General features: G+C 37.7%; 1 protein-coding gene and 1 pseudogene across 5 annotated transcripts in view; one reads left to right on the top strand and one right to left on the bottom strand.

Moving 5' to 3' along the window:
- The first annotated feature begins 2,263 nt into the window (after positions 1-2,263).
- The window catches only part of DDHD2 (DDHD domain containing 2), a 26,269-nt gene continuing 3,862 nt past the window's right edge, over positions 2,264-24,670 (top strand). For 3 of the 5 annotated variants that reach the window (XM_039242548.1, XM_039242546.1, XM_039242547.1), the window contains exons 1-16: positions 2,264-2,478; positions 3,692-3,919; positions 4,788-4,978; positions 5,554-5,643; positions 6,184-6,304; positions 7,107-7,196; positions 8,141-8,276; positions 11,919-12,127; positions 12,405-12,472; positions 13,283-13,405; positions 14,508-14,603; positions 15,980-16,108; positions 16,220-16,375; positions 16,896-16,998; positions 17,139-17,309; positions 18,007-18,169. In XM_039242548.1, coding sequence (XP_039098479.1) covers positions 3,700-3,919; positions 4,788-4,978; positions 5,554-5,643; positions 6,184-6,304; positions 7,107-7,196; positions 8,141-8,276; positions 11,919-12,127; positions 12,405-12,472; positions 13,283-13,405; positions 14,508-14,603; positions 15,980-16,108; positions 16,220-16,375; positions 16,896-16,998; positions 17,139-17,309; positions 18,007-18,169 — 2,066 coding nt within the window. In that variant the 5' untranslated portion in view covers positions 2,264-2,478; positions 3,692-3,699. Of the gene's footprint in view, positions 2,479-3,691; positions 3,920-4,787; positions 4,979-5,553; positions 5,644-6,183; positions 6,305-7,106; positions 7,197-8,140; positions 8,277-11,918; positions 12,128-12,404; positions 12,473-13,282; positions 13,406-14,507; positions 14,604-15,979; positions 16,109-16,219; positions 16,376-16,895; positions 16,999-17,138; positions 17,310-18,006; positions 18,170-24,670 lie in introns of those variants that run through there. The other 2 variants (XM_039242549.1, XM_039242550.1) reach the window with 2 other exon arrangements.
- Positions 21,177-21,638, bottom strand: LOC120238669 (annotated as a pseudogene).

Genomic DNA, 24,670 nt, shown 5'->3' with positions numbered 1-24,670 from the left:
TTGAAAACACAGTGAGCTGGTCACTTCAAGGAAAACAACTGATGGTATTTGTTGCCTGTGATAAAATCTGGCCTTTCAAGAAAAAAGCAGAATTTAGAGAACTTTTATTTGCTAAGAGCTTGATAGCTTTCCAGTACTTAAACTTTCTTCTAATGAGATTGGCGATAATTAAAAACATATATAGTGTATTATGAAATGTGTTAATATTTGGAAGACTGCATAGCACAGTGAACTGATATTTTCCAAATGACCACTGTTTGATGTCATAAATCACATGTAGGTAAAAAGTCCATTCAAAGTGTAAGATAGGCCAATGGATTTTAATGTATCAGAGTACAAAAAATTCACTGATACGTTTTCAGATTTCATACTACAACTTAACCTTTTAAGAAGCCACTATTTGTTGAATTTTAGTGTAGCATTAAAAAGAATAGCCACAATTATCTGAAGAGGCTATTAAAATAATTCCTTCTACATTCTATATTCTATATTCTTCTATATTCTCCAGCTACAATATAGTTGAAGGAGGCTGGGTTTTCTTCATACGCATCAACCAAAACTAAAGTTAGAACAGTTTGAATGCAGAAACAAATATGAGACTCCAACAGTTTTCTATTAAACCAGACATTAAAGAAATTTACAAAACTGTAAAGCAGTATCATTCTTTTTTCTGACTTTTTTCATTTTGGAAAAGTTATTTTTCCATAAAAAACTTTTACAAGAAATGTGCTTTTAATGTTATTTTAAATGAATTAGTAAATATTTAAATTTGTTTTAATTTCTAGTACAGTAAACACCAATATATATAACCCACATAAACAATACTCTATAGGGTTCTCAATAATTACAGTGTAGAGTTCCTGAGAACAAAAAAAACTGTGAACACCTAGCAGAGAGGATATAGAGATTCGGAGATAGAGGACCTAAATTCAAGTTCTGGTTTTGTCACTCAACTGGCTGATTTTAGGTAAGTTACTTAGGTGGAGGCTCTGAAGATATAGATACTGTGTTTATAATTTGACTCCATCAGTTGCTGGTAGTATGACTTTGGGTAAGTCATTTTACTTCTGCAAATAGGGATAACTATAGTCTACTTCATCAAGTTGCCATAAGGACTAAATGGGATCACGCTTGTAAGATGTTTACAACTCTACAGAGAATGCAGTAAGAGCTTAGTAAGTGCCAGTTGTTAGTGATATTAGCTAATCATCTGACAAGATCCTAGACAGTTCCATCATTCCTTACTCTCCCCCCACAGAGCAGAAACTATTTAGGTGTGATAAATCTGAGAAGAGATAAGTAAACTTGTGGAAATCTGTGTGTGGCTATTAATCTGTAAGAGAATTCAGGTGTTATAAGAATTTTTTCTCGGTTCTGAAGAAATAAAACACATTCCCTGAACCCTTGCCCTATAATCTAGTTAGAAAACAGGGAAGTATCTTACAGAATACCCAAAGGAGCTGAGGTCTTCCATAAAACTACTCAGGAGAGCAGGGCGGGGCCATTAGCTTCATGACTGTGGGAAATTGGCTTAAACTTTTCACCTCAATTATGTCATCTTGTTTGGACAAAAGTATCTCCTTTCCAACCTCTTGTGCAGCTTTTAAATCCGGTGAAGCTCACCTCCACCTCTGCATTTTTTAGACATATCTTTTTGGCAGCCTTGAAATCCTAATAAAACAGAAGGGGAGGGGGCAGAGCCCCAGAGATAACTTTTTTTCTTTGCAGATGCCAATGGTATCCATTCTCCTGTACACCCAGGAATCTGGGTAGAGGAAGCTGCTGTCCGCGCCCTGTCGTTCTACTGGCCACCAGGGGCATGGCATCTGCGTCTCCCTCGGTTCCCGGCACCTTGCCTGGCCCTTTATGCGGTCAGCCAGAGTAATACCGGGGTCAGCGGGCCTCTTTTCCCATTTACTCTACCAAGTGGGGAGGATGGGCTGATTAATCCTGAAGAAGCTTTGTCTTTCACTGAAACTCAAAACGCTCCCTTACACCTGTAACGTGTTATTCCCCGTCCCTGCCTTTCAATGACCTCCGACCTCACACGGAGATGCCGCGTGCGGGCTCGGAGGGGAAGGCACGCCCCACGCACGGCCCTTGCGCCTGGCGCTCCGGCTCTCTGCCCGCTGGAAGGAGCCATATCTCGCGCGATTCCTTCCACTTCTCGCGACACTTCCTGCCTGTCTCTTGCTGCCCTCCTCGCCCTACCCATCGCTTCCACGCCGCGGTCCAGGCCACCTCACCTTCTCTCTTAGTGGCCCGACCTGCCGCTCCCCCGCTGGGAGCGCAGTGGAGCCCGGTGTGGGGCACGAGCCTGGCAGCGCCGCAGGCTCCGCCCTGCTCCGCCCCGCCCCGCCTGGGCTCTGGGGAAAGGCCGCTGCGGGGACATGTGCCCCCCTCAGCGAGGGCAGGAGAAAGGCAGCCGGGCAGCCAGGTGACCCCGCGACGGCTTGTTGGGGTGGGCGCTGGGCCGAGGTAGGCCCCACTGGGATGCGGGTTGGAGGCACTGCGGGATGGAGATGCCGGGGGCGGAGTAGGACGCGATGCCGGAGGCAGGGAAAGGGGGTGCTGGGAGGACCAGCCCGGGGGTGGGTGACCTCGGTCCTAGGGAAGCGGTCGGGGTCCCTTTTGTATCGACTGCGCCCTGAGACATTGGGAAATTACCTTGTTTCCGTTGGTGGCTCCGCCCCTCTCCGCAGGGCTGGAAGCGGGAGGAGGCGAGTCCCCGAGCCCTGAGATCCCGGATCCGGGCCAGAGAAGGCCCAGGGCCGTGGGGAGAAGGGACACGCCAAGGTGGCCGAGGTAAATTGGTGCTAGGAAAAGAGATAAAAGTGGCCGATAGCCTCGAGAGCGTTCGCTCAGGAGGCCAGGTGTTTGCCATCCCGCTGCGCTCCGTGCCGCGGTACCAGTAACGCTGGTCACTCTCGGCAGAGCTGGAGGACTCTTTGATGTGTGCGGTGTTCTTTGCCGAGTGCTGAGTGTTGACGGGGTTGGAGGGTCGGACCACGTAGGCCAGAGTCCTCTCTGAGAGAAGGAGGCTTTTGAGGTCACTTGTTACTTTTCACCTGAGACTTGGAAGATGTGAGTGGGTGCGCTGCGCACAGTGGCTCAAACTGGGGTTCGAGTTTTCCAAATTTGTGCCCTAGTCCTCAGTGAAGCCCACTTCAAGGATCCATAAAAGGTGACCGGTTCTTAAGTGAATAGTTTTATTTTCAGTATTTTAAGATTCTAGTAATCATGTGAATGTGTAACGATAGGGGTCTGGAGCCCCAAAATCTAGGTGTTACTAAGACGGAGTTAATTTTTTGCCTTTATCAATAGACTTAGGTTGAAACTGGGATAAGATGCTTTGTTGCAGTCAAGTTTTTGACCATGTGTTTCTTCCGATTGTGGGCTTATAATTTATTGTCTAATTAAAACCATGCAGTTTTCTGAGAGGATTGGGAGATCAGTGTAAAGAGGTTGGTCTGACTATAAGAAACATTTTGTTTAAAGCTCCCTCTCAAGTCCAGCTGTTAATTTAGAAGTTATTTCTATTTTCGGTTTCGATTTAGATTTTTTTTTTAGAAGTGGCTCCTTCAAATGACAAGTGTGTGTGTGTGTGTGTGTGTGAGAGAGAGAGCAATTTAAGTGTTAATAGAAGGAAAATAATTTTTTCCCCATAGTTTTCTTTTATCTTGTCTTTTAGAGAACGAAATGTCATCAGTGGAGTCACAGCAGGAACAATTGTCCCAGTCAGATCCATCCCCGTCACCAAACTCATGTAGTTCCTTTGAGCTACTAGACATGGATCCTGGCAGTTTGTACGAACCAGTTTCTCCTCATTGGTTTTATTGTAAAATAGTAGATTCTAAGGAGACGTGGATTCCTTTTAACTCTCAGGATTCACAGCAGCTGGAAGAGGCCTATGGTTCTGGTAGGATGAAAATGAAGATTTGAAATAGATAAAGACTTACTATTTCTCTCAGTCTAATGTAATAGTTCTTATATTGAGCAGTATTAAAAATAAATTTTAGATTTTCTCTAGTTGTCTCTATAGCATTTAAAAATATATTTAAGAATTTGGTCTGTATTTGAAAACAGTAGTTATTATAATTTTTTGCATAGTTATCTGCTATTTTTTATGTTCTAGCTTATGTTTCAGTTTTTGTTTATAGAGTAGGGGATGTCACATTGCAAGAGAATGAATTCTTTAAATCTCACTTGTTTTTTCTTCTTTTATGAAATAAGAATGATGCTGGTAACGACTTTAACATCATGGTGGTCATGGTCATTAATTTACCTTTTGGCCCCTCAAGCAAAAAATTCATAAAAAAGCCTTATATACTTTTTTTTTTTTTAAATGAGACATTGTTCTCTCTCCTCAGAAAAAGAACAAAATAGTGTTGGGTATTATTTTTTTCATGTATCATTGAAACCAAGAATGGTTTTGATGGTTTGTAAAGTAGTAAAAAAAATATATTATTTCCATTTTGTGTAATGTTAGTTTTTTAAAATGTTTTATTTATTTTTGAGAGAGAGAGAGAGAATCCTCAAAGCAGGCTCCAGGCTCTAAACTGTCAGTACAGAGCCTGAACCATGAGATCATGACCTGAGCCAAAGTCGGATGCTCAACCAACTGAGCCACCCAGGTGCCCCCATTGTGTTTAATGTTTCACCAAGTAGAAACTTCATTTGTATGTTTCATAACATTATTTAGCATATAACTCATAATTGTTATGCTCCTTTTTTAGGAGGTTTATTTTGATATATCTATTTCTTTTCCCTTTTCCAATCTGTGATAGGAAAAGATTGCAATGGGAGAGTTGTCCCCACTGATGGGGGCAGATACGATGTGCATTTGGGGGAGAGGATGCGGTACGCTGTATACTGGGATGAGCTAGCTTCAGAAGTGAGACGATGTACCTGGTTTTACAAGGGAGACAAAGATAATAAGTATGTTCCCTACTCTGAGAGCTTCAGCCAAGAATTAGAGGTATTCCTCTGACCCATTTCACGTTTTTCCTTCTCTTATTTAATAATCTTTTCCTGTGACTCAGTGAAATTTTCAGAAAGAGTTTGGTTGTGTCCAGATTACATTTATAGCATTTCTTTTTGCAAGTTAGTTTCAAGATAAAGCTATGCCTTTATGTTCTGCTTTTATGCCCATTATGCCTTTAAATTAAAATTTTTTTCTCTAATGGTAATCATTGTTAACATTTAAACTATGACTGCAGGATTGGTCATTTTAGCCTTTTATTTTTCTGGTTCTGGAAACAGCATGAAATTTGCTTTCTTTAAATTGGAGTAGACATTAATATTATTGAAAGAAGTGTATCAAAATGTTAACAGTGATTTTATCTAGTTTAGATGATAAAATTAGGAGTGATTTTATTTGTTGTGTACTATTATCTGTTGCAGTTTTGAGAGATTTTTCAAATAATTTGATATATTGGAGTTGGATATTCTTGTGTAATGGTTTGTCTACCAGTATTCTGGAGAAAAAAAAAAAAAGTTCAATTTAATAGGAAAGCTGTTAGAGGAATCTAATGAAAGGTGTTTTCTTTTAAGGAAGCTTACATGCTTGCTGTAACTCTGGATGAGTGGAAAAAGAAACTGGAGTCTCCTAACAGAGAAATTATTATATTACACAATCCAAAGGTGAAGCAAATTAAACTTTTCTTTCATGTGGGATTAAAGATTAATTGCATTACTAAGGAGAACTTAGTTTCTTTTTCATAGGGATTCTACTTAGGATAACCTTTGGGAATTTTTATATTGCATTCACAGTTATGAAACTTAAATTTGTAGCCACTGCCACCATTTTTTACCTAATTCAGTTTATACAAAAGAATTTTCTTAGTGAAAATTATGCCACTATCAATTAAGAATATCACTAACACATGTGAGCATATCTTACATGTGTAGGACATTATTGAAAGATCTGTTAGCCTGATGTATTTTTTTCTTTTTTGGCTTTATTGAGGTATAATTGACAAAATTATAAAGTATTTAACATGTGCAACATTGGCCTACTATATTTTCAGGGTTCTCATTTCAAGCTATTGGAGTTGCATGTCAAAACTCCAGTTGAGATTCGACTATTCTGTTTTGAAAGACATGTTTGTGTCCTTCACAGTGTATAAATAGAGATGTCTATAATGTAGAATATATTTATTGCTTTGACTTTTTCTGTTTAAGCTTATGGTGCATTACCAGCCAGTTGCAGGATCTGATGAATGGGGTTCAACACCCACTGAACAGGGTCGACCAAGAACAGTGAAGAGAGGGGTTGAGAACATCTCTGTTGACATTCATTGTGGTAATGTTAACGATTTATTTTTTTCTTCTTTTTCTTTTTTTAAACTCTATTTATTTTGTGTGTGGGGGGGGAGAGAGAGAGGAGAGAGAGAGAATTCTAAGCAGGTCTCTGCACTGTCAGTGTGGAGCCTGATGTGGGGCTTGAACTTAAGAACCTTAGCTGAAACCAAGAGCAGGATGCTCAACTGACTGAGCCACCCAGTTTTTTTCTTCTCCCACACTTATTTATTACTTAAATTGTGACCTTTTTCTATGGATTTGGATTACCTCAAAACTTAAAAATGATTTAATCACATGATTTTCTTATGAGTTGAGATCCGCATTGCTTCATGTAGTAAGAATCTTAATACATATAAATGTCTATTTTAAAGTTGCCAAGTATATGTTGTGGGATGGGCAATCCGATGATCTATGCAACCTGCTTCCAAATCGTTCAGGGAAAAAAAATGTTTGTGTAAACACATACACATAGAGAATAATAAAGCAACTGTGGTAAATGTTAAGTGTTGAATTTATAAAAAGTATAGGGAAGTGTCTATACTGTTCTTGGATGTTTTCTGTAAGATTGTAGTTATTTCAAAATAAAAAGTTTTAGAAAGTCTGAAAAATTTTTTCATAGACTTATGTTAAGATAAATTAGAAACACAGTAAAATCTCTGTATTTTTGCTAAGTAAAATACAGGACTATTTTGTGTCCTTTAAAGTGATGTGCTCATGTTTGTAACCCATTCATTGTGAATGTTTGATTTTAGAATATAAGACCAGTTATATGAAATAATTTGTCTTTTTAATTTCATTTATAGGAGAACCTTTACAAATAGATCACTTGGTTTTTGTAGTCCATGGGATTGGACCAGCTTGTGATCTCCGCTTTCGAAGCATTGTACAATGTGGTAGGTTTGCAAAGTGTATAAGATTAAATCATTTTAGGGGAGTATTAGTGCTTCTATGAGCTGAGACAAGGTATTGTTTTTAGTCTTTTGTCTTATCTGCATAATAAGATTTGGAGAGCTAAAGACAGGTGGCAAAGGGGTAAAGCTTCTTAACTTAGACCTAAAGTACTAGTAAATTCCCTAGGCTAATAGTTTATACTCTTAACTAATAAATCTTGAGTGAACAGGCCCTTAATCCTTATAAAATTGTATTATGATGTGATGATCCTCTTTCTAACTATTCCAAATTTAAAGGGAACCAAAAAAAAATGATATAGTTTAAATGGATAACAGAACCTTCAATCATTTGTGTAATTCATAGCGGGATAAAGCTCTTGGAATATTTAGGTCATTAGTATAACTTGATTTTGAAAGGTAGTGTCCTCTAAAACTTAACAGTATATATTCAGAGTCTAATTGTCCCAATTTGGGAATCTTCTCCTACTGGTTAATGCTTCTAAGCATAAATATTCTGGAAGGTTAAGATCGATATAGTATGAATTTCAAATAACTGTATTTTTTTAAAACTTAAAATATTGGATTGTGGTTGTTTATAAGAACCACAAAGTTAGAATAAGAATCTAACTGCAAGGCCAATTGAAATAGTCATTTTTTTTTCTTTTTTTATTAAAAAAGTTAAACAGTTCCCATGACACAGTAGAAGTTTTGAAGTTAGCTTTTGTTTAGGTGAAATGTTTTATATAGTAAAATAAAGTTCTGGGTTAAGGGAACAGCTTTTCCTGTATGCACTAATAACGTTCCCTAAATACCACTTGCTCTTTTTGACTCTGGTAAATATGTGTTCTAAGCACATGAAGATAGAATATAATTACATGATCCGTTGTATCCTAATTTTGTAAGTTCATTGCTTCTCTGGTGATGCATTAAGTTCATTTCTTTTTCAGTTAATGATTTTCGCAGTGTTTCCTTGAACCTACTACAGACACATTTTAAGAAAGCCCAAGAAAATCAGCAGATCGGGAGGGTAGAATTTCTTCCAGTCAACTGGCATAGTCCTTTGCATTCTACTGGTGTGGATGTGTGAGTAATACCTTTCATATTTGAGCTGTTAACTATGATTGTAATCTGTTTTCTGATCATTGATATGTTTGGTATGTTTCTGCTTATAGCTGATTGTTTAAAATTTTTTTCAGTAAGTTTTGTGTACTTCTATGCCTTTTCTTAGAGAAACATTATTTAATGTTGGCCAATCCGTTGATTTAACTAGCCTGAGTAAAGAGTAAAGAGCTGGGCATATCTTCTTCCAGTATGTTTTATTAGCTCATTACCTTTTACTATTACAGATATATTCTTTCTTTAGCATTAAAGCCAAACATTGCTTTCTTCCCAGTGTATAAGCATTTCCTTTGTCAGATGTCAAAGCTAACCTACCTCAAGACATACAAAGTATTTTATTGTTCCTCTTGTGATCTTATTTAGATAATATTTGTCCACATTTGGGGGGAAAAAAGGAAATTCCTAAACATTAAATTATTAATATTACTTGAAGTATAATTGGTACATTTTTAAAATTAAACTTTATTTATTTTGAGAGAGAGAGAGCGAGAGAGAGAGCGCACGCACAAGTGTGGAGGGGCAGAGAGAGAGGTAGAGAGAATCTCCAGCAGGCTCTGTACTATCAGAACCATGCATGAGAGCATGACCTGATGAGTCTGATGTCCAACCTACTGAGCCACCCAGGCTTGGTACCCTAAATTGGTACAACTTTTAAGTGATGGCTTTTCCCTCTGATTTTGTGTTAGAGAAAGAGCATAAGCTGGGGAAAGAAGAACTCCATGTGCTCAGCATGGAGTCCAAAGTGGGGCTCAGTCCCATGACCCTGGGATCATGACCTGAGCTGAAATTAAGAGTCGGATACTCAGCTGACTGAGCTATCCAGGCGCCTCTTAAGTGATGGCTTTCTTTTCTTTTCTTTTTTTTTTTTTTTAATGTTTTATTTATTTATTTATTTAAAGCTAGAGCAAGCTGGAGAAAGGTAGAGAGAGAGGTGGACAGAGACTCCACAAAGTGGGCTCTGTGCTGACAGCAGTGAGCCCAGTGAGGGGCCTGAACTCATGACGTGAGCCAAAGTCAGATGCTCAACCAACTGAGCCACCCAGGCACCCCTTAAGTGATGGCTTTCTTAAGTCACAAGCCCAGTAGTTTTGTTTGTAGATTTTATGGTAATGTCTTGCCTCATATTCAGGATATTCTGGAGAGCTATAGGCTCTCTAAAAAGAAGTGTGTTCATAATATAGTTTTAGGATAGAACTGACAAATGCTTCTGTGGAAGATAAAGGAAGTAATTAGTTTTATTTCCATGTTGATCTTGGAAATGGTTTTCCTGATTCTGTGTCTCTCAGTTCTTTATACTATATGATGTGAGCATATTTCATGTGCCAGGTGTTATATTGTGTTGCTTTTACTAGGTATGGAGTTCATATTCATATTTGAACTGATACGAAGAGGTTACTAAGGGCATTTTGTCCTCTAAACTACAGAAACTGTTGAATCTTTGAGGAATCTTTCTGGGTATTTTGAGAAAACTTTAACAAAGTTGATTTAGATAATGTCCGCATGGTTTTCCTTTGAGGGATACGAGTTCTGTTTGCCTTCTTTCAGCTTTTAGAAATTCTGCATTGAGAAAGGGAGCTGATCCATTTATCATTTGACTTGTGATCCAAAAACCTTAATGCTGAGAATTCTAGGAAAATCCTCTTGTATTTTCCATCTTTTAAAAAAACTTTTTTTTATGGTAGAGAATTTTGTACACAAAAGTAGCTTATGTATTGAATCTTCATGTACAGATCATGATTACCCAGTTCCAACAAGTCTCAACACATGGCCAATTCTGTTCTGTTATCTTCCTATCCCTATCTACTGCCCATCCCTCCACCATGTTGTTATTTTTTCCCATCATGTTATTTTTGAACCAAACCTTAAGATACTTCATTTGTAAATGTTTGTATGTCTGAAAGGACTTTTAAAAATATGTTAACCATAACACCATTATCACACCTAAAAAATTCTTGGTATCACCAAATATACATATTCGTATACATACACAAGTGCACACACACATTTTAAACTGGGATCTAAGTGAGGACCATAAGTTGCAATTCAGCAATTTTTCTTTTGATTTCTTGATTATCTTTCCATGTCTTGTTTCCTTACAATGAATGTATTGAAGAACAACTATAGGTTTGTCTTGTATAAGGTCTCACTGACTTTTGCTGATGACATCCTTTTGGCTTTAAAAAAAAATTTTTTTTAATGTTTTATTTATTTCTTTTTTTTATTTTTTTTTAACAAATAGTTTATTGTCAAATTAGTTTCTACATAACACTCAGTGCTCATCCCCAAAGTGCCCTCCTTCATGCCCATCCCCCCCTCCCCCCCACATCCATCAGTCCTCAGTTTTTGTCAGCATTCAAGAGTCTCTCATGGTTTGCCTCTCTCCCTTTCCCCCACCATTTCCACCCTTCTTCTCCCCCTTGGTCCTCCGTCAAGTTCCTCCTAATCCTCCTATACGTGCAAACATATGGTATTTGTCCTTCTCTGCCTGACTTATTTCACTCAGCATAACACCCTCAAGGTCCATCCATGTTGCTACACATGGCCAGATTTCATTGTTTCTCATTGCCATGTAGTATTCCATGGTATAGATAAACCACATCTTCTTGATCCATTCATCTGTTGATGGACACTTAGGCTCTTTCCATGTTTTAGCTATTGTGGAGAGTGCTGCTATGAACATTGGGGTACATGTGCTCCTATGCCTCAGCATTTCTGTATCCCTTGGGTAAATTCCTAGCAGTGCTATTGCTGGGTCATAAGGGAGTTCTATTGTTAGTTTCCTGAGGAACCTCCACACTGTTTTCCAGAGGGGCTGTACCAGTTTACATTCCCACCAACAGTGCAGGAGGGTGCCCGTTTCTCCACATCCTCGCCAGCATCTAGAGGTCTCTGTTTTGCTCATTTTAGCCACTCTGACTGGCGTGAGGTGGTATCTCAGTGTGGTTTTGATTTGTATTTCCCTGATGAGGAGGGATGCTGAGCATCGTTTCATGTGTCTGTTGGCCATCTGGATGTCCTCTTTGGAGAAGTGTCTGTTCATGTCTTCTGCCCATTTCTTCACTGGGTTGTTTGTTTTTCGGGCGTGGAGTTTGGTGAGTTCCTTATAGATTCTGCATATTAACCCTTTATCTGATATGTCATTTGCAACTATCTTTTCCTATTCCGTTGGTTGCCTATTAATTTTCTGGGTTGTTTCCTTTGCTGTGCAGAAGCTAATGTTTTATTTATTTCTGAGAGAGAGAGAAAGCGTGAGTAGGGAAGGGTCAGAGAGAGAGAGAGAGAAGCAGAATCCGAAGCAGGTTCCAGGCTCTGAGCTAGCTGTCAGCACAGAGGCTGACGTGGGGCTCGAACCCACGAACTGTGAGATCATGACCTGAGCCAAAGTCAGACACTTAACCGACTGAGCCACCCAGGCGCCCCCCTTTTGGCTTAATTAAACTTGTCTCTGAGTCCTCTGTATTTCCTGTAAATTGATTAATGGCCTGTTGTATCTTTAAGTATCTAAATCTAAGCTTGAAGGCTAAGCTGGATAATAACTTAGAGGGGCTTTTGGAATGTATTAGGTTTTCTGCTTAAAATATCTTTTTTTTTTTTTTTTTTTTCCAGAGATCTGCAGCGAATAACTCTGCCCAGCATTAACCGCCTAAGGCACTTCACCAATGACACAATTCTGGATGTCTTCTTCTACAATAGCCCCACCTACTGTCAGACTATTGTGGACACAGTTGCTTCTGAAATGAACCGAATATATACGCTTTTTCTGCAGAGGAACCCTGATTTCAAAGGGGGTGTATCCATTGCTGGTCATAGTTTAGGTAACAAATGAATTTCTGTGACCGGAGAGGACTCTCACATATTAAGGACACCTGTTCTTTAAGTACAATGTCTTATATCAGTATCAGATACAGAGGTCTAGAACTGGTCTGTGGTGAACGTTTGGAAGGGATTGGAAGGGTGGTGGTGGATTGGCAAGAAAGACTTCCTGCTTCATAGATTTTGCTACATGGGTAATTGACTTAATACTTTTTGTATAAAAGACAGCTATGTAGTGCCAATGCTTAGAAATTGTCCCTTCTTCTATTTTACTTATAGGTTCGCTTATATTGTTTGATATCCTAACAAATCAGAAAGATTCTTTGGGGGATATTGACAGTGAAAAGGTAATTTAGATGTACAGATAGGTTCTCATATATTATTTCATAGTATGGATTTTTAGATTTTAGACTTTTAGTTTTTTTGCTTAGTTTAGTTTTATACCGTAACATTGATTTTACATTTATTTTAATTTTAAAAGACTTGTAATTATCTCTGTCACTCTTGGGTAATAGAAGCAAGATAGCAATATGCTCCCACAAATATTTGCCATATTCTAAAATAACTATAGGTTATCTTATTTTCCATTATAAATATGTACTTCTGATCTATTATTAGAATTATAGAATCACCGAGCTGAAGTAAAGTTTGCATATGATGAGGAAATGAAGAATAAATTGGATGCAAACTGATCCAACTTATAGAAATTCTGTCTGAAAGCAGTGGGAGGACTTGATGTTTAAACATCTTTTGCAAAAAGTCTTATGAACATTTATCTAGTGTTGAATTAGTACTTAGCATATATTATCTTGTGTGTTTTCTTTTTTTATGTAAGTATCCTATTTATGTTGTTGGACCATGAGTTCTTCCAGGACAGGGGCTTTGTCTTATAAGAGCTCAATAAATGTTTTGTTAATGAAGTTGAAAATACTTTGATAATGATTCATGCATTCATTTATTTAAGAACATTGTTTCAACTGAAGTTGCAAAGTTAAAGATTAACCATTTCTTAATTTAAATTTTATATAAATTACAACTTATTTAAAGCTAAGTGTATCTTTATGCAGAACCCTTATACATTTTTATTGCCAAATAGTAATAATAAAAGAAAATCTAAATAAATTCAGAGAATATGAGCTTTACAATTTAATTTTTAGGACACACCAGGTATTGCCGTGGATCAAGGAGACACACTGACACTAGAGGAAGATTTGGAGAAACTTCAGCTCTCTGAATTCCTTAGTATCTTTGAGAAGGAGAAAGTAGATAAGGAAGCTCTGGTAAAAATCTTTTTTTAAAACTTTATGCTGTACCACTTTTAGTGTTTTTATTGCTTAATCTTCATCTTATCTCTTACTAAGAGCCTGCCCTTTAGAATCATTTTAGTCATAAATACTTGTTATCATTAGTGATGTCCTTTAGCTTGTTTATGTGTTTTTTTTATCATATGAAGTGATCTTGCTTTGTGGGAGTGCAAGGTTCAGAGGAGTCATATGGACAAACATAGTAGCGGAGCAAAGACTGAAAAACAGCATAGCTCAGAAAACTTAAACATGAGTAAGAATATATGACCACTAACTATTCTATTATTTTCTGTTAAACTTTTAAGAGCTCTACTACTGATAGTTGCTTATTTATTTGTTTTTGGCTTTTGCCCCTTTTTTGGTGCTTTTTTCAGGTTTGCAGTACATTCTTGCATTTAACAGATATTTTGTGAATGCTTAATATGATCAGGCATACTATACCAACTGCTAGAGACAGAGTCGTCAGTAAGACAGATACAGTCTCTCTCCTCATTATGTTTATAGTTTAGTGGCGAAGACACATATTAAATACTTTATTACAGTTATGGTAAGTTCTAAGTAGGAAAAGTACACAGTGGTATTAAGAACTAACCTAGTCTAGGAGGGTGAAGGAAGCCTTAACCTTGTCAGGTGAGTAGCACTGAAGCTGAGATACTGATTGTTCGTGGGTTTCATGCTCTGCATTTGCTATATATTCTTACTGCTTGTGTCCATGAGTAGGGGTATAATCTTTCTAAGGAATGTGACATTTAAGTCAGCATGGAGATCAAGGAGTGTTTTGTGTCATGCGTTACCTACCCACTTCTGTAGGTCTTGTTTTTGTTTTTGGAATAATGTCATCTGTATTACTATAGCGTTGACACTATAGTATTGATACTTTTTATTTTTCACTAGGCTTTTATGAATAAAATAGTCTTTTCTTCTCAAAATTATTAATGATGTACCACTAGGGAGCCCTAGTAATAAAAAGCAAAGAACAAGAATGCTTAGGTCTTATTCCTCTCAGAGAACAGGACATTTAATTCATTTTATTATGACTAGAAATAAGAAGCATTTTGATTTGATTTTCTATGCCTAGGCTTTATGTACCGACAAAGATCTTCAGGAAATGGGAATTCCCCTAGGACCAAGAAAGAAGATATTAAACTACTTCAGGACCAGGAAACATTCAGTGGTATGTGTTTAATGTAGCTTGTAGGATTAAACGGTTTTTGGCATCCTTGTATCCTTATGCATTGTGAGGTTTTTAGGCAGCTAAGAACTTTTGGTAACTGATCTTTGGCTCTCTTTTTAGACATTAAACACATTGTCTATAGTGACATCTTTAAAAATATTACTAACTTCAGAAATCTTATCTCCCCTGGAGTCTTTTCACCATTCCACTTTTTTCCCTTCATAACCTTATATTGAAATATAATTCACATCACCTACCATAAAATTCATCCTTTTAAAGTATATAATTCAGCTGTTTTAGTATATTCACAGAGTTGTGTAACCATTACCACTATCTAATTTGAGAACATTTCCATCACCCTGAAAAGAAACCCTATACCCATTAGCAGTCACTCCCCATTCCTTCCTCCTTTGAACCACTGGCTTTTCTGTCAATCTGGTTTTGTTATTCTGGACATTTCGTATAAATGAAATCATACAATAATGTGGCTTTTTGTGACTGGCTTCTTTCACTTTAACATAATGAACTTAGGCTTTATCCACGTTGTAACAGTTTTCTACATTCAGTTTTTTTGGCCATTGAATTTCTTTTCACATCTTAGTAGTTATCTTTCAACTCTGTAGCAGGCTGTTGTTTTTATTTAAGGCCCAGTTCTTGGCCCAGCATTTTTCTATATTTTTTTTTTTTTTTTTTTGCCAGAAATGAATAGTTTCTTTAATTAAAAATAACTCTGTGAAGGAGGCCAGCATACTAGAGGCCTCCTATTCTATTACTTGGGACCCAGGACCACGCCTTGGGAGTATCTGAGGCCTCTCGGCGAGAGACTGGGTCTTTCTAACAGATAGATGCTGAGCCTGCACTTCAGATGGAGACCTGGACACAGCAGATCCAGTCAGGGATTTCCATTAGTCTGTTGGAGTTCAAGTGGTCAAAAGAAAGCTTTTGCTTGACGTCCATCACGAGCTTCAGCAGATTGAAGAGTCCAATAGCAGAAAGGTGCCAGGCAGCTTTTCTATATTATTTTCTATACTCATAAAGACATTCTGCTTCCATTAAAAGGGCATGCACTTCATTAAAACTCCTTAGCAACCCTCAGCATTCTTTTTCATCATGCTCTGCTGTTGTTTTCTCTCCTGTTGGTTGCCTAAAGTTTCAACTGCTGACCAAATGGCTGTGTACAGCTTTTACCACTTTAGAGAATGTAGGGATGTCTTTTTATCATTTAAGACAATTTTTGTTTTCATCAGCTTTATCTTTTTTTTAGGACTCAAACTAAAATTCAAAACTCACCTGAGCATCCTTTCAAACCAATAAAAAAAAACTAAGCCTTTGGATGTTTCTACTATATAGTTTCATGGCATTATTTTATTCTTTAGGGTATTAATAAACCAACCGTGAAGCCAGCTTCAGGGGTGAACGTATCTAACATCCCCAGAGAATTGGAATTTTGCAATAAAACGAACGCTGCTGGAAATGGTGACTATCTGGATGTTGGCATTGGGCAGGTAACAATTCTAATTAAAACTCTTTGGTCATTTTATTGCCTGCCATTGGTATGGTAGGAACAGTTGTCACTTTTGTTATTAGTGAGAGATACTTTTATATCCTCTTTCCAGGTGTCTGTAAAATACCCCCGGCTCATCTACAAACCAGAAATATTCTTTGCCTTTGGCTCGCCCATTGGAATGTTCCTTACTGTCCGAGGACTAAAAAGGATTGATCCTGACTATAAATTTCCAACATGCAAAGGTTTCTTCAATATTTATCACCCTGTAAGCATTGGACATGTTTTCACCTGAATATTGGGGCTCATTAGTAAAGAGCACATAATTTTCTGTTTTTTTTTTTTTTTTAAATATTTTTTTATTTTGAGAGTAGGGGTGTTAGAGAGGAGAGAGAAAGAGAATGCATGTGCTTAAGCAGGGAGAGGGGCAGAGAGAGGGAGAGAGAGAATTCCAAGCAGGTTCCATGCTGTCAGTGTGTGCCCAGTGCAGGGCTTGATCCCATGAACTGCGAGATCATGACCTGAGCTGAAAATAAGAGTCTGACGCCTAACCCACTGAGCCACCTAGGTGCCCCAAGAGCATATAATTTTCTGTTGTGTTGATTTGCTTTTTTCTATATTATTCTGTGGTAATGAAACAACTTATAATCGTTTGAATCTGAAAGTGATGAGGCAAAATAACTTTTTTTAAATGAGCTTATAATTATTCTTGCCTGATATAAAGTTCCTAAGACTTTCTGAGTGTCTTTAGCAGAACTATATATGTAGCTATTATTTTTCCTATGTAGTTTGATCCTGTGGCCTATAGGATTGAACCGATGGTAGTCCCAGGAGTGGAATTTGAACCAATGCTGATACCACATCATAAAGGCAGGAAGCGGATGCACTTAGGTAAATCTGAGTACAGAATTTGTAATTCTAGACCGTCTGGCCAGATCCAGACTGACTGGATCTCATTCACTTTATTTAATTGTGTTGGATCCTAAATTCTTTGTAAATCATGTAACGTTCTTTATTCATATATGTTTCAGAACTGAGAGAAGGCTTGACCAGGATGAGTATGGACCTTAAGAACAACTTGCTGTGTTCACTGCGGATGGCCTGGAAGTCTTTTACCAGAGCTCCATACCCTGCCTTACAAGCTTCAGAAACTACAGAAGAAACAGAAGCAGAATCGGAATCAAGTTCAGAGAAGCTAAGTGGTCAGTGACACTGTACACTTTGATTTCGTACATGAGATCAGATAAGAGTAACTCCATGATTTAATTCTTCTTCTCAAGAGTTTTTACTTAATCTGTTTTTCCGTTTTTATTGTACAGGACCAATACTCTGAGTCCTAATGGGCCTTCAGGTCTGCTAGTCTTTTCTATTATCAAATAGCCACAAATTATGGAAAAACATTTATTTGTGAGAAAGATGTCCAGAGAAGCTAAGCATCTGGTAAAGAGGCATTAAAAGACATCTCTCACTTGGGAAGTCTGGGCACGATGTTAGGAGCCTCCTCTGTGAAGCTTTTTTAGGGGAATGTCTGTGTATTCATGAGTCAGTTTTATTTTCCTGGCTGGGCACTAGCTTGTATATCTCCTCTTAATTTCAGTTAATGTTGCATTCTTTTTGCTTTAATTTTCAATTGTCTAAAGATTTCTGTAGGTGCATTTATTTATAAAGCAGATGCAAGTGAATTGGCTGTATCAGAGGTACAGGAAAGAAAAAATGGGATTGGACAAAATCATTGTGACTTGAGAAACTTTGAGGGGATTGAGAGGAGGAAGGTGCAGAGAGCTTTCTGAACAGAGAGTAGCTCGTCCCACTGTAAATTTGGCCATTTGAGGGGGAAGTAAGGGTAATCTTGGGGGGCTGGAAGCTTTTAGATGGTTATTGTTGTTCCTCCATGTCCAGATGTTAACACAGAAGAGACGCCTGTGGCAGTTAAAGAAGAAGTCCCACCCATCAATGTGGGAATGCTGAACGGAGGCCAGCGCATTGACTATGTGCTACAGGAGAAGCCCATTGAAAGTTTTAATGAATATTTATTTGCTTTACAAAGCCATCTATGCTACTGGTAAGTGGTGTTTATTTTTGTTTCTGTTTTTTTTTTGTCTATTTTAAGATATTTGATAGATGCAGAAAAGGGAGGATAGGCTAGTGTACATTTGGGATTAGAGTGATTTCTCATGTAGATAATTACAAAATAACACAGTCATGTCATTTAAAGAAATCTGGTTTAAACACGTTTTATTTTGCAGTTTGATAGAGCATGGGCTGATGATGCCAGCAGCCATGAGTTCAGTTTAGTTTTTAAAACTAAACCACTTTTAACATGGTGTCCTTTGGCTACTGGTGGGACAGGATGGGTATGTATGAATGTTAACCATTGCTAAAAGTATTTTAAGCCCATTTGAAAGTATTTACAGTAGCTAGATCAGACTTTATTATTTTTGTTTTAGTGTTTATTTTTTACTTTTTAAATTTATTTATTTTGAGAGAGGGAGGGAGAGTGCTCGCACGCAAGTTGGGGAGGGGGAGAGGCAGAGAGAGAGAGGAAGACAGAATCCCAAGCAGGTTGTGCGCTGTCAGGATAGAGCCCGATGCGGGGCTCAAACTCACAAACTGTGAGATTGTGACCTGACCCAAAACCAAGAGTTGGATATTTAACCGACTGAGCCACCCGGGCGCTCCTTTAATTTTCAGTCTTTTAATGTTTAAGTGTTTTTTTCAAGATTTAGAGATATAATCGACACATTGTATAAGTTTAAGATATGCAATGTGATTTGATACATGTATATATTGTGGAATGATTAACACAGTAGGATTAGTTCACACCTCCATCACTGCACATAATTATATTTGTGTATGTGTATGTGTGTGTGAGTGTGAGTAATGTGAGCATTTAAGATTTACTCTTAGTAACTTTCAAGTATATGATAGTGTTACTGACTATAGTACCTTGCTGTAATTAGATCCCCAAAACTTACTCAACAGAATTAATCATTATTAAATATAATTATCTGATGGATTATAGAAAGGATTAATGATGCTTATTGAAATTCATAAATTAGAAAAGAACTTAACCACCAAATTGAAACTAAAGGAAAATACCACTAGGAAAATAAGATGGGTAGGGGGTAAGAGTTCAAAAAAGAGATGCTTTAATGTCTTGAGAGGAATTTTTCTATTGAATCCTGATAAAGGAGATTATTTGATACAATCATTTTCCTCTCTAGATAATAAATACAGTAGAGACCATGACATACCATCTAAGTGCATCTCAATAAAAGCAGTCCTGAAAGAAGCCAAAATAAGCTCTTTTTTAAAAAAAATTTTTTTTGGGGTGCCTGGGTGGCTTAGTCGGTTAAGCGTCTGACTTTCGCTTAGGTTATGATCTCGCGGTTCGTGGGTTCGAGCCATGCGTCGGGCTCTGTGCTGACTGCCAGTTCAGAGCCTGGAGCCTGTTTCAGTCTGTGACTTCCTCTGTCTCTGACCCTCCCCTGCTCATGCTGTCTCTCTCTCTCTCTCCTAGAAATAAATAAAACAGGTAAAAAAAAATTTTTTTTTACCTGTTTTATTTATTTCTGAGAGAAGAGAGCATGGGAAGGGGAGGGTCAGAGAGACAGGGAAACACAGAATCTGAAACAGGCTCCAGGCTCTGAGCTAGCTGTCAGCACAGAGCCAGATGCGGGGCTTGAACCCACGAACCACGAGATCATGACCTGAGCTGAAGTCAGCCGCCCAACCGACTGACCCACCCAGGCACCCCCAAAATAAGCTCTTAAGGACAATTTCTGCTGATGTGGCTTGATAGAAATCTGAAAAAGACTTTCTTTTAAAATTATGGTTCTTTATTATATTTTTAAGTTTTTAAATCCAATTAACATACATTATATTAGTTTCAGGTATACAGGATAGTGATTCAGCATGTCCATACATCACCTGGTGCTCATCACAGGTGCCCTCCTCAATCCCCATCGCCTATTTCACCCATTCCCCACACCCATCCCACTTCTGGCAACCATCAGTTTGTTTTTTGTAGTTGAGTCTATTTCTTAGTTTGCCTCTCTCTCTCATTTTTTTCCTATGCCCATTTGTTTTCTTAATTTTCATATATGAGTGAAATCATATGGTATTTGTCTTTCTCTGATTTATCTCACTTAGCATAATACTCTCTAGCTCCATCCATGTTGTTGCAAATGGCAAGGTTTCATTCTTTTTTATGGCTGAATAGTATACTATTGTGTATATATACTACCTCTTCTTTATCCATCTATCAGTACATACTTCAGCTGTTTCTATAATTTGGCTATTGTAGGTAACTCTGCTATAAATATTGGGGTGCATGTATTCCTTTGAATTACTGTTTTTGTATTCTTTGGGTAAATTCCTAGTAGTGCAATTGCTGGATCATAGGGCAGTTCTTTTCTTCTTCTTCTTTTTAGTAATTTTACTGATTCTGTTACTTTTACTAAGCCATTATTATCTTCCTCACACTCATTACAAAGAAATAAAACACTATACAGAAAAATATGTCCTCATTGTTATTCACAATAAAAAGCGCCTGCTTCATTTTATAGTACTGGGCATATTATATATTAGGAAGCACTTAATGGCTCAAGTAGATCATTTTTTAATTTTTTAAAAAAAGTTTAAAAGTTTGTTTTTGAGAGAGAGGAGAAAGAGAATATGAGCAGGGGAGGGGCAGATGGAGAGAGAGAGAGAGAGAGAGAGAGAAAATCCCAAGCAGGTTCTGGACTGTCAGTGCAGAGCCCGACCTGGGGCTCCTATTCATGAATAATGAGATCATGACCTGAGCTGAAATCAAGTCAGATGCTTCACCAACTATTGAGCCACCCAGGTGCCCTCAAAGTACCATTTTTATTCTGACCCACTGAATAGAATTTCATGCATAGTTGGTGACTGGCTAACACCATGTATTAAACTATTTCTGTGGTATCCCCAGATCTCACTAAGAAAATACCCTACATGAGAAAAGATAATCTATCCATAAATTTTATCTACAGGCTCTTTATTTAGTGTAAGGTAGGAAAGGGGCCCTTTCTTGAGTACATGGACACAAGTATTGTTGCCGTCGGTAAAGATGGCTGGATTGATATATGCCTGTTATAAAGAAAGTAAGGTATACATCAAAACCACTTCCACATGGACTTCTACAACTTGTCTCAATTCTTCAAATAATGGAGCAAGTTCCTTTTGTAGGTTGACAATTAGTCCTGCATTGGCATTGCTGCTGGCTATGAAAGTTGCCACCAAAGGTAAACAATTGAATTGAACCACCTGGTAGGTGTTACAATATCAGATGATACTTCTATTTTTTGAAAGTCCAAGTTGGGTCCCTTGGTCTGTTGGAAGAGCAAAAGTAGTTAAGAAACCAGATCTCAAAGCATGCTTTGGAACATTATCATTGGCTACGTTAATAACAAACAGGCACTCCATCTATATGTGACACAACAATAGCATGGAGACCTTCAACACCTGGTTAATTTTTTATACAGGAATCGCTTTAAGTCATCCACCATGATGAACCCTTTTCTCTCACAGGATCAGTCTCCACTCTAGGCTTCCCGGGCTGCTATGTTCTCTTAGCTGTAACTTCAGGGACAGCTTCAAAGATCGTCTTGATCGTAGGGTAGTTCTATTTTCAACGCCTTGAGGAACTTCTTTACTAATTTCTTCTAAAAGTCTAATTTATACATATATAACAGTGTGAATGTGTGACTATATTATATCTCTCTTTCACAAATACAGAAGTATTGTCTTATAGGCATTGTTCTTTCTACTAGCAAGTCTTGGAGTTTTTATTGCCTGTCATGTACAGTTTCTCCATTCTTTTATAGCTTTAGTACTCTACTATATGAATGTTCTATAATTTATTTAACTAGTCCTGTACTGCTGAGTCTCTTTAGATTTCTGTACTCTGGAACTTTATACACCTTGTTTATGTCATTTCGCCTATTCACGAGTAGATATGCAAATACTTATAGTAGGAATTGCTGGCATAAAGGATATATGCATTTGTAATATTTGATAATTATTGCCAAATAGAGGGTACCTTTTTACCTTCCCACCAGGAATGTATGAGATTATCTGTTTCCTCACAGCTTTTCCAGCACAGGTTTATCAGCTTTTTAAATCTTTGCTAGTTTGTTGGGTGAAAAAGGTCCCTAACTGGGTGAAAAAGATCCCTTAATATAAAAATACACACAAATTTATATATTTACATATATACTTTTTGAGGCATAATTGATGTACAGTAAACTTTAAATATTTAAAATGTATACATTTGATGAGTTTTGACATATATACATCTGTGAAACCATCACTACAATCAAATTAGTGAACATGTTCCTCACCCTCAAGTTTCCTTGTTCCTCTTTGTTAAGTCCTCCCTCCCCCTCTCCTCCCTGTGCTCTCAACCTCCAGGGAACCACTGATTTGCTTCTGTCACTATAGATTAGTTTATGTATGACTTTTTTATAAATGGAATCATACATATATACTCTTTTTATAAGGCTTCTTTCATTCTCCATATTACATGTATCAGTTTCTCTCCTTTTTATTGCCAAGTAGTATTCTATTGTATGAATGTATCACAGTTTGTTTATCCATTTACCTGCTGGTGGACTTCTGGGTTGGTTTTCAGTTTTTGGCTATCACAGATAAAACTGAACATTCGTGTACAAGACATAATGGACATAATCTTTAGTTTCTCGTGGGTAAATACCTAGGAGTGGAATAATGGCTAGGTGTCACATGGTAAAAATATTTTTTTTTAAATTTTTTTAATGTTTTATTTATTTCTAGGAGAGAGAGAGAGAGAGACAGCGTGAGCAGGGGAGGGTCAGAGAGAGAGGGAGTCACAGACTGAAACAGGCTCCAGGCTCTGAGCTGTCAGCACAGAGCCCGACGTGGGGCTCGAACCCACGAACCGCGAGATCATGACCTAAGCGAAAGTCGGACGCTTAACCGACTAAGCCACCCAGGCGCCCCATGGTAAAAGTATTTTTAAAAGTAACTGCCAGGGGTGCCTGGGTGGCTCAGATGATTAAGTTCGACTCTTGATCTCAGCTCAGGTCTTGATCTCAGATCTCATGATCTCATGAGTTCAAGCCCTACATTGGGCTCTGCACTGGGCATGGGGCCGACTTAGAATAAAAAAGAAACTGCCAAACTTTTCCTGCCAGCATTTTCCATTCCCATCAGCAATGTTTGAGAGTTCCACTTGCTCCATATCTTCAAGGATGCTTGGTATGATTACTTCATGATTTGTCTCTTAGCCTTTCTAAATGGGTTGTAATAGCACTTCATTAGGGTTTTAATGTGCATTTCCCTAATAATATTGAATATATTTTTGTGTGATTGCCATCTGTATACATCTTCTTTGGTGAACTGTTCCAATCTTTTGTCCATTAAAAAAATAGATTATCTTTTTAATTTGCAGGAGTTTTTTTCTATATTCTAGTTACAAGTCCTTTTCAGATACATGTTTTTTTTCTCAGGATGTGGTTTTTCATTTTTCCAGCAAAATGTTTTGAAGAGCAAAAGCTTTTGATTTTGATGTAGTCCAATTTATTGATGTTTGTGATTTTTTTAACATATTTAAGAAATCTTTGCCAAATCCAAAGCCATTAAGATATCACTTGTGTTCTAGAAGTTATGTCATTTTTGCTTTTATATTTAGGTCTATGATCCATTTTGGTTAATTTTTTTAATATGGTGTGAGGTAAGCATTGAAGTGCACTGGTTTGCATGTAGGTATCCAGTTGTTAGCAACATTTGTTGAAAACTTTATTCAGATGGAGGAACCACTGAATTACTTTGGTTCTAGTTTGTTCCATTGATCTATTTGTCTTTATGCCAGTTGTAGCTTTAGGATAAGTCTTGAAATCAGGTATTGTAAGTCACCCAAATTTATTCTTCTTTTATTTTAGCTACTGTAGGTAGGTCCTTTGCATTCCCACTTATGTTTTAAATTGAGCTTGTTAATTTCAAACAAAAAGCTTTCTGGGATTTTTGTGATTGCATAATATCTGCACATAAAACGATAGAATTGACATCTGAATGATACGGAGTCTTCAGATCCACAAACACAGTGTCTCATTGTATTTTGGTCTTTAATTTCCCTCAGCAATGTTGTAGTTTTCAATGTATGTATTTTGCACACTACAGTTTTTATTTTATTTTATTTTATTTATTTATTTATTTATTTAAAATGTTTTATTTATTTCTAGGAGAGAGAGAGAGAGAGACAGCTTGAGCAGGGGAGGGTCAGAGAGAGAGGGAGACACAGACTGTGAAACAGGCTCCAGGCTCTGAGCTGGCAGTCAGCACAGAGCCCGACGCGGGGCTCGAACCCACGAACCGCGAGATCATGACCTAAGCGAAAGTCAGACGCTTAACTGACTAAGCCACCCAGGCGCCCCAGTTTTTATTTTATTTTTAAACTTGGTTTCTCTTCTCTTCTCTTTCCTTTTCTTTCCTTTCTTTTTCTCTTCTCTTCTCTTCTCTTCTCTTCTCTTCTCTTCTCTTCTCTTCTCTTCTCTTCTCTTCT

Source organism: Hyaena hyaena, unplaced genomic scaffold (assembly GCF_003009895.1).
Source record: "Hyaena hyaena isolate Hyena2069 unplaced genomic scaffold, ASM300989v1 scaffold_215, whole genome shotgun sequence".
In the NCBI taxonomy this organism is placed as follows: domain Eukaryota; kingdom Metazoa; phylum Chordata; class Mammalia; order Carnivora; family Hyaenidae; genus Hyaena; species Hyaena hyaena.
This window is presented reverse-complemented; position numbering and strand designations above follow the sequence as displayed.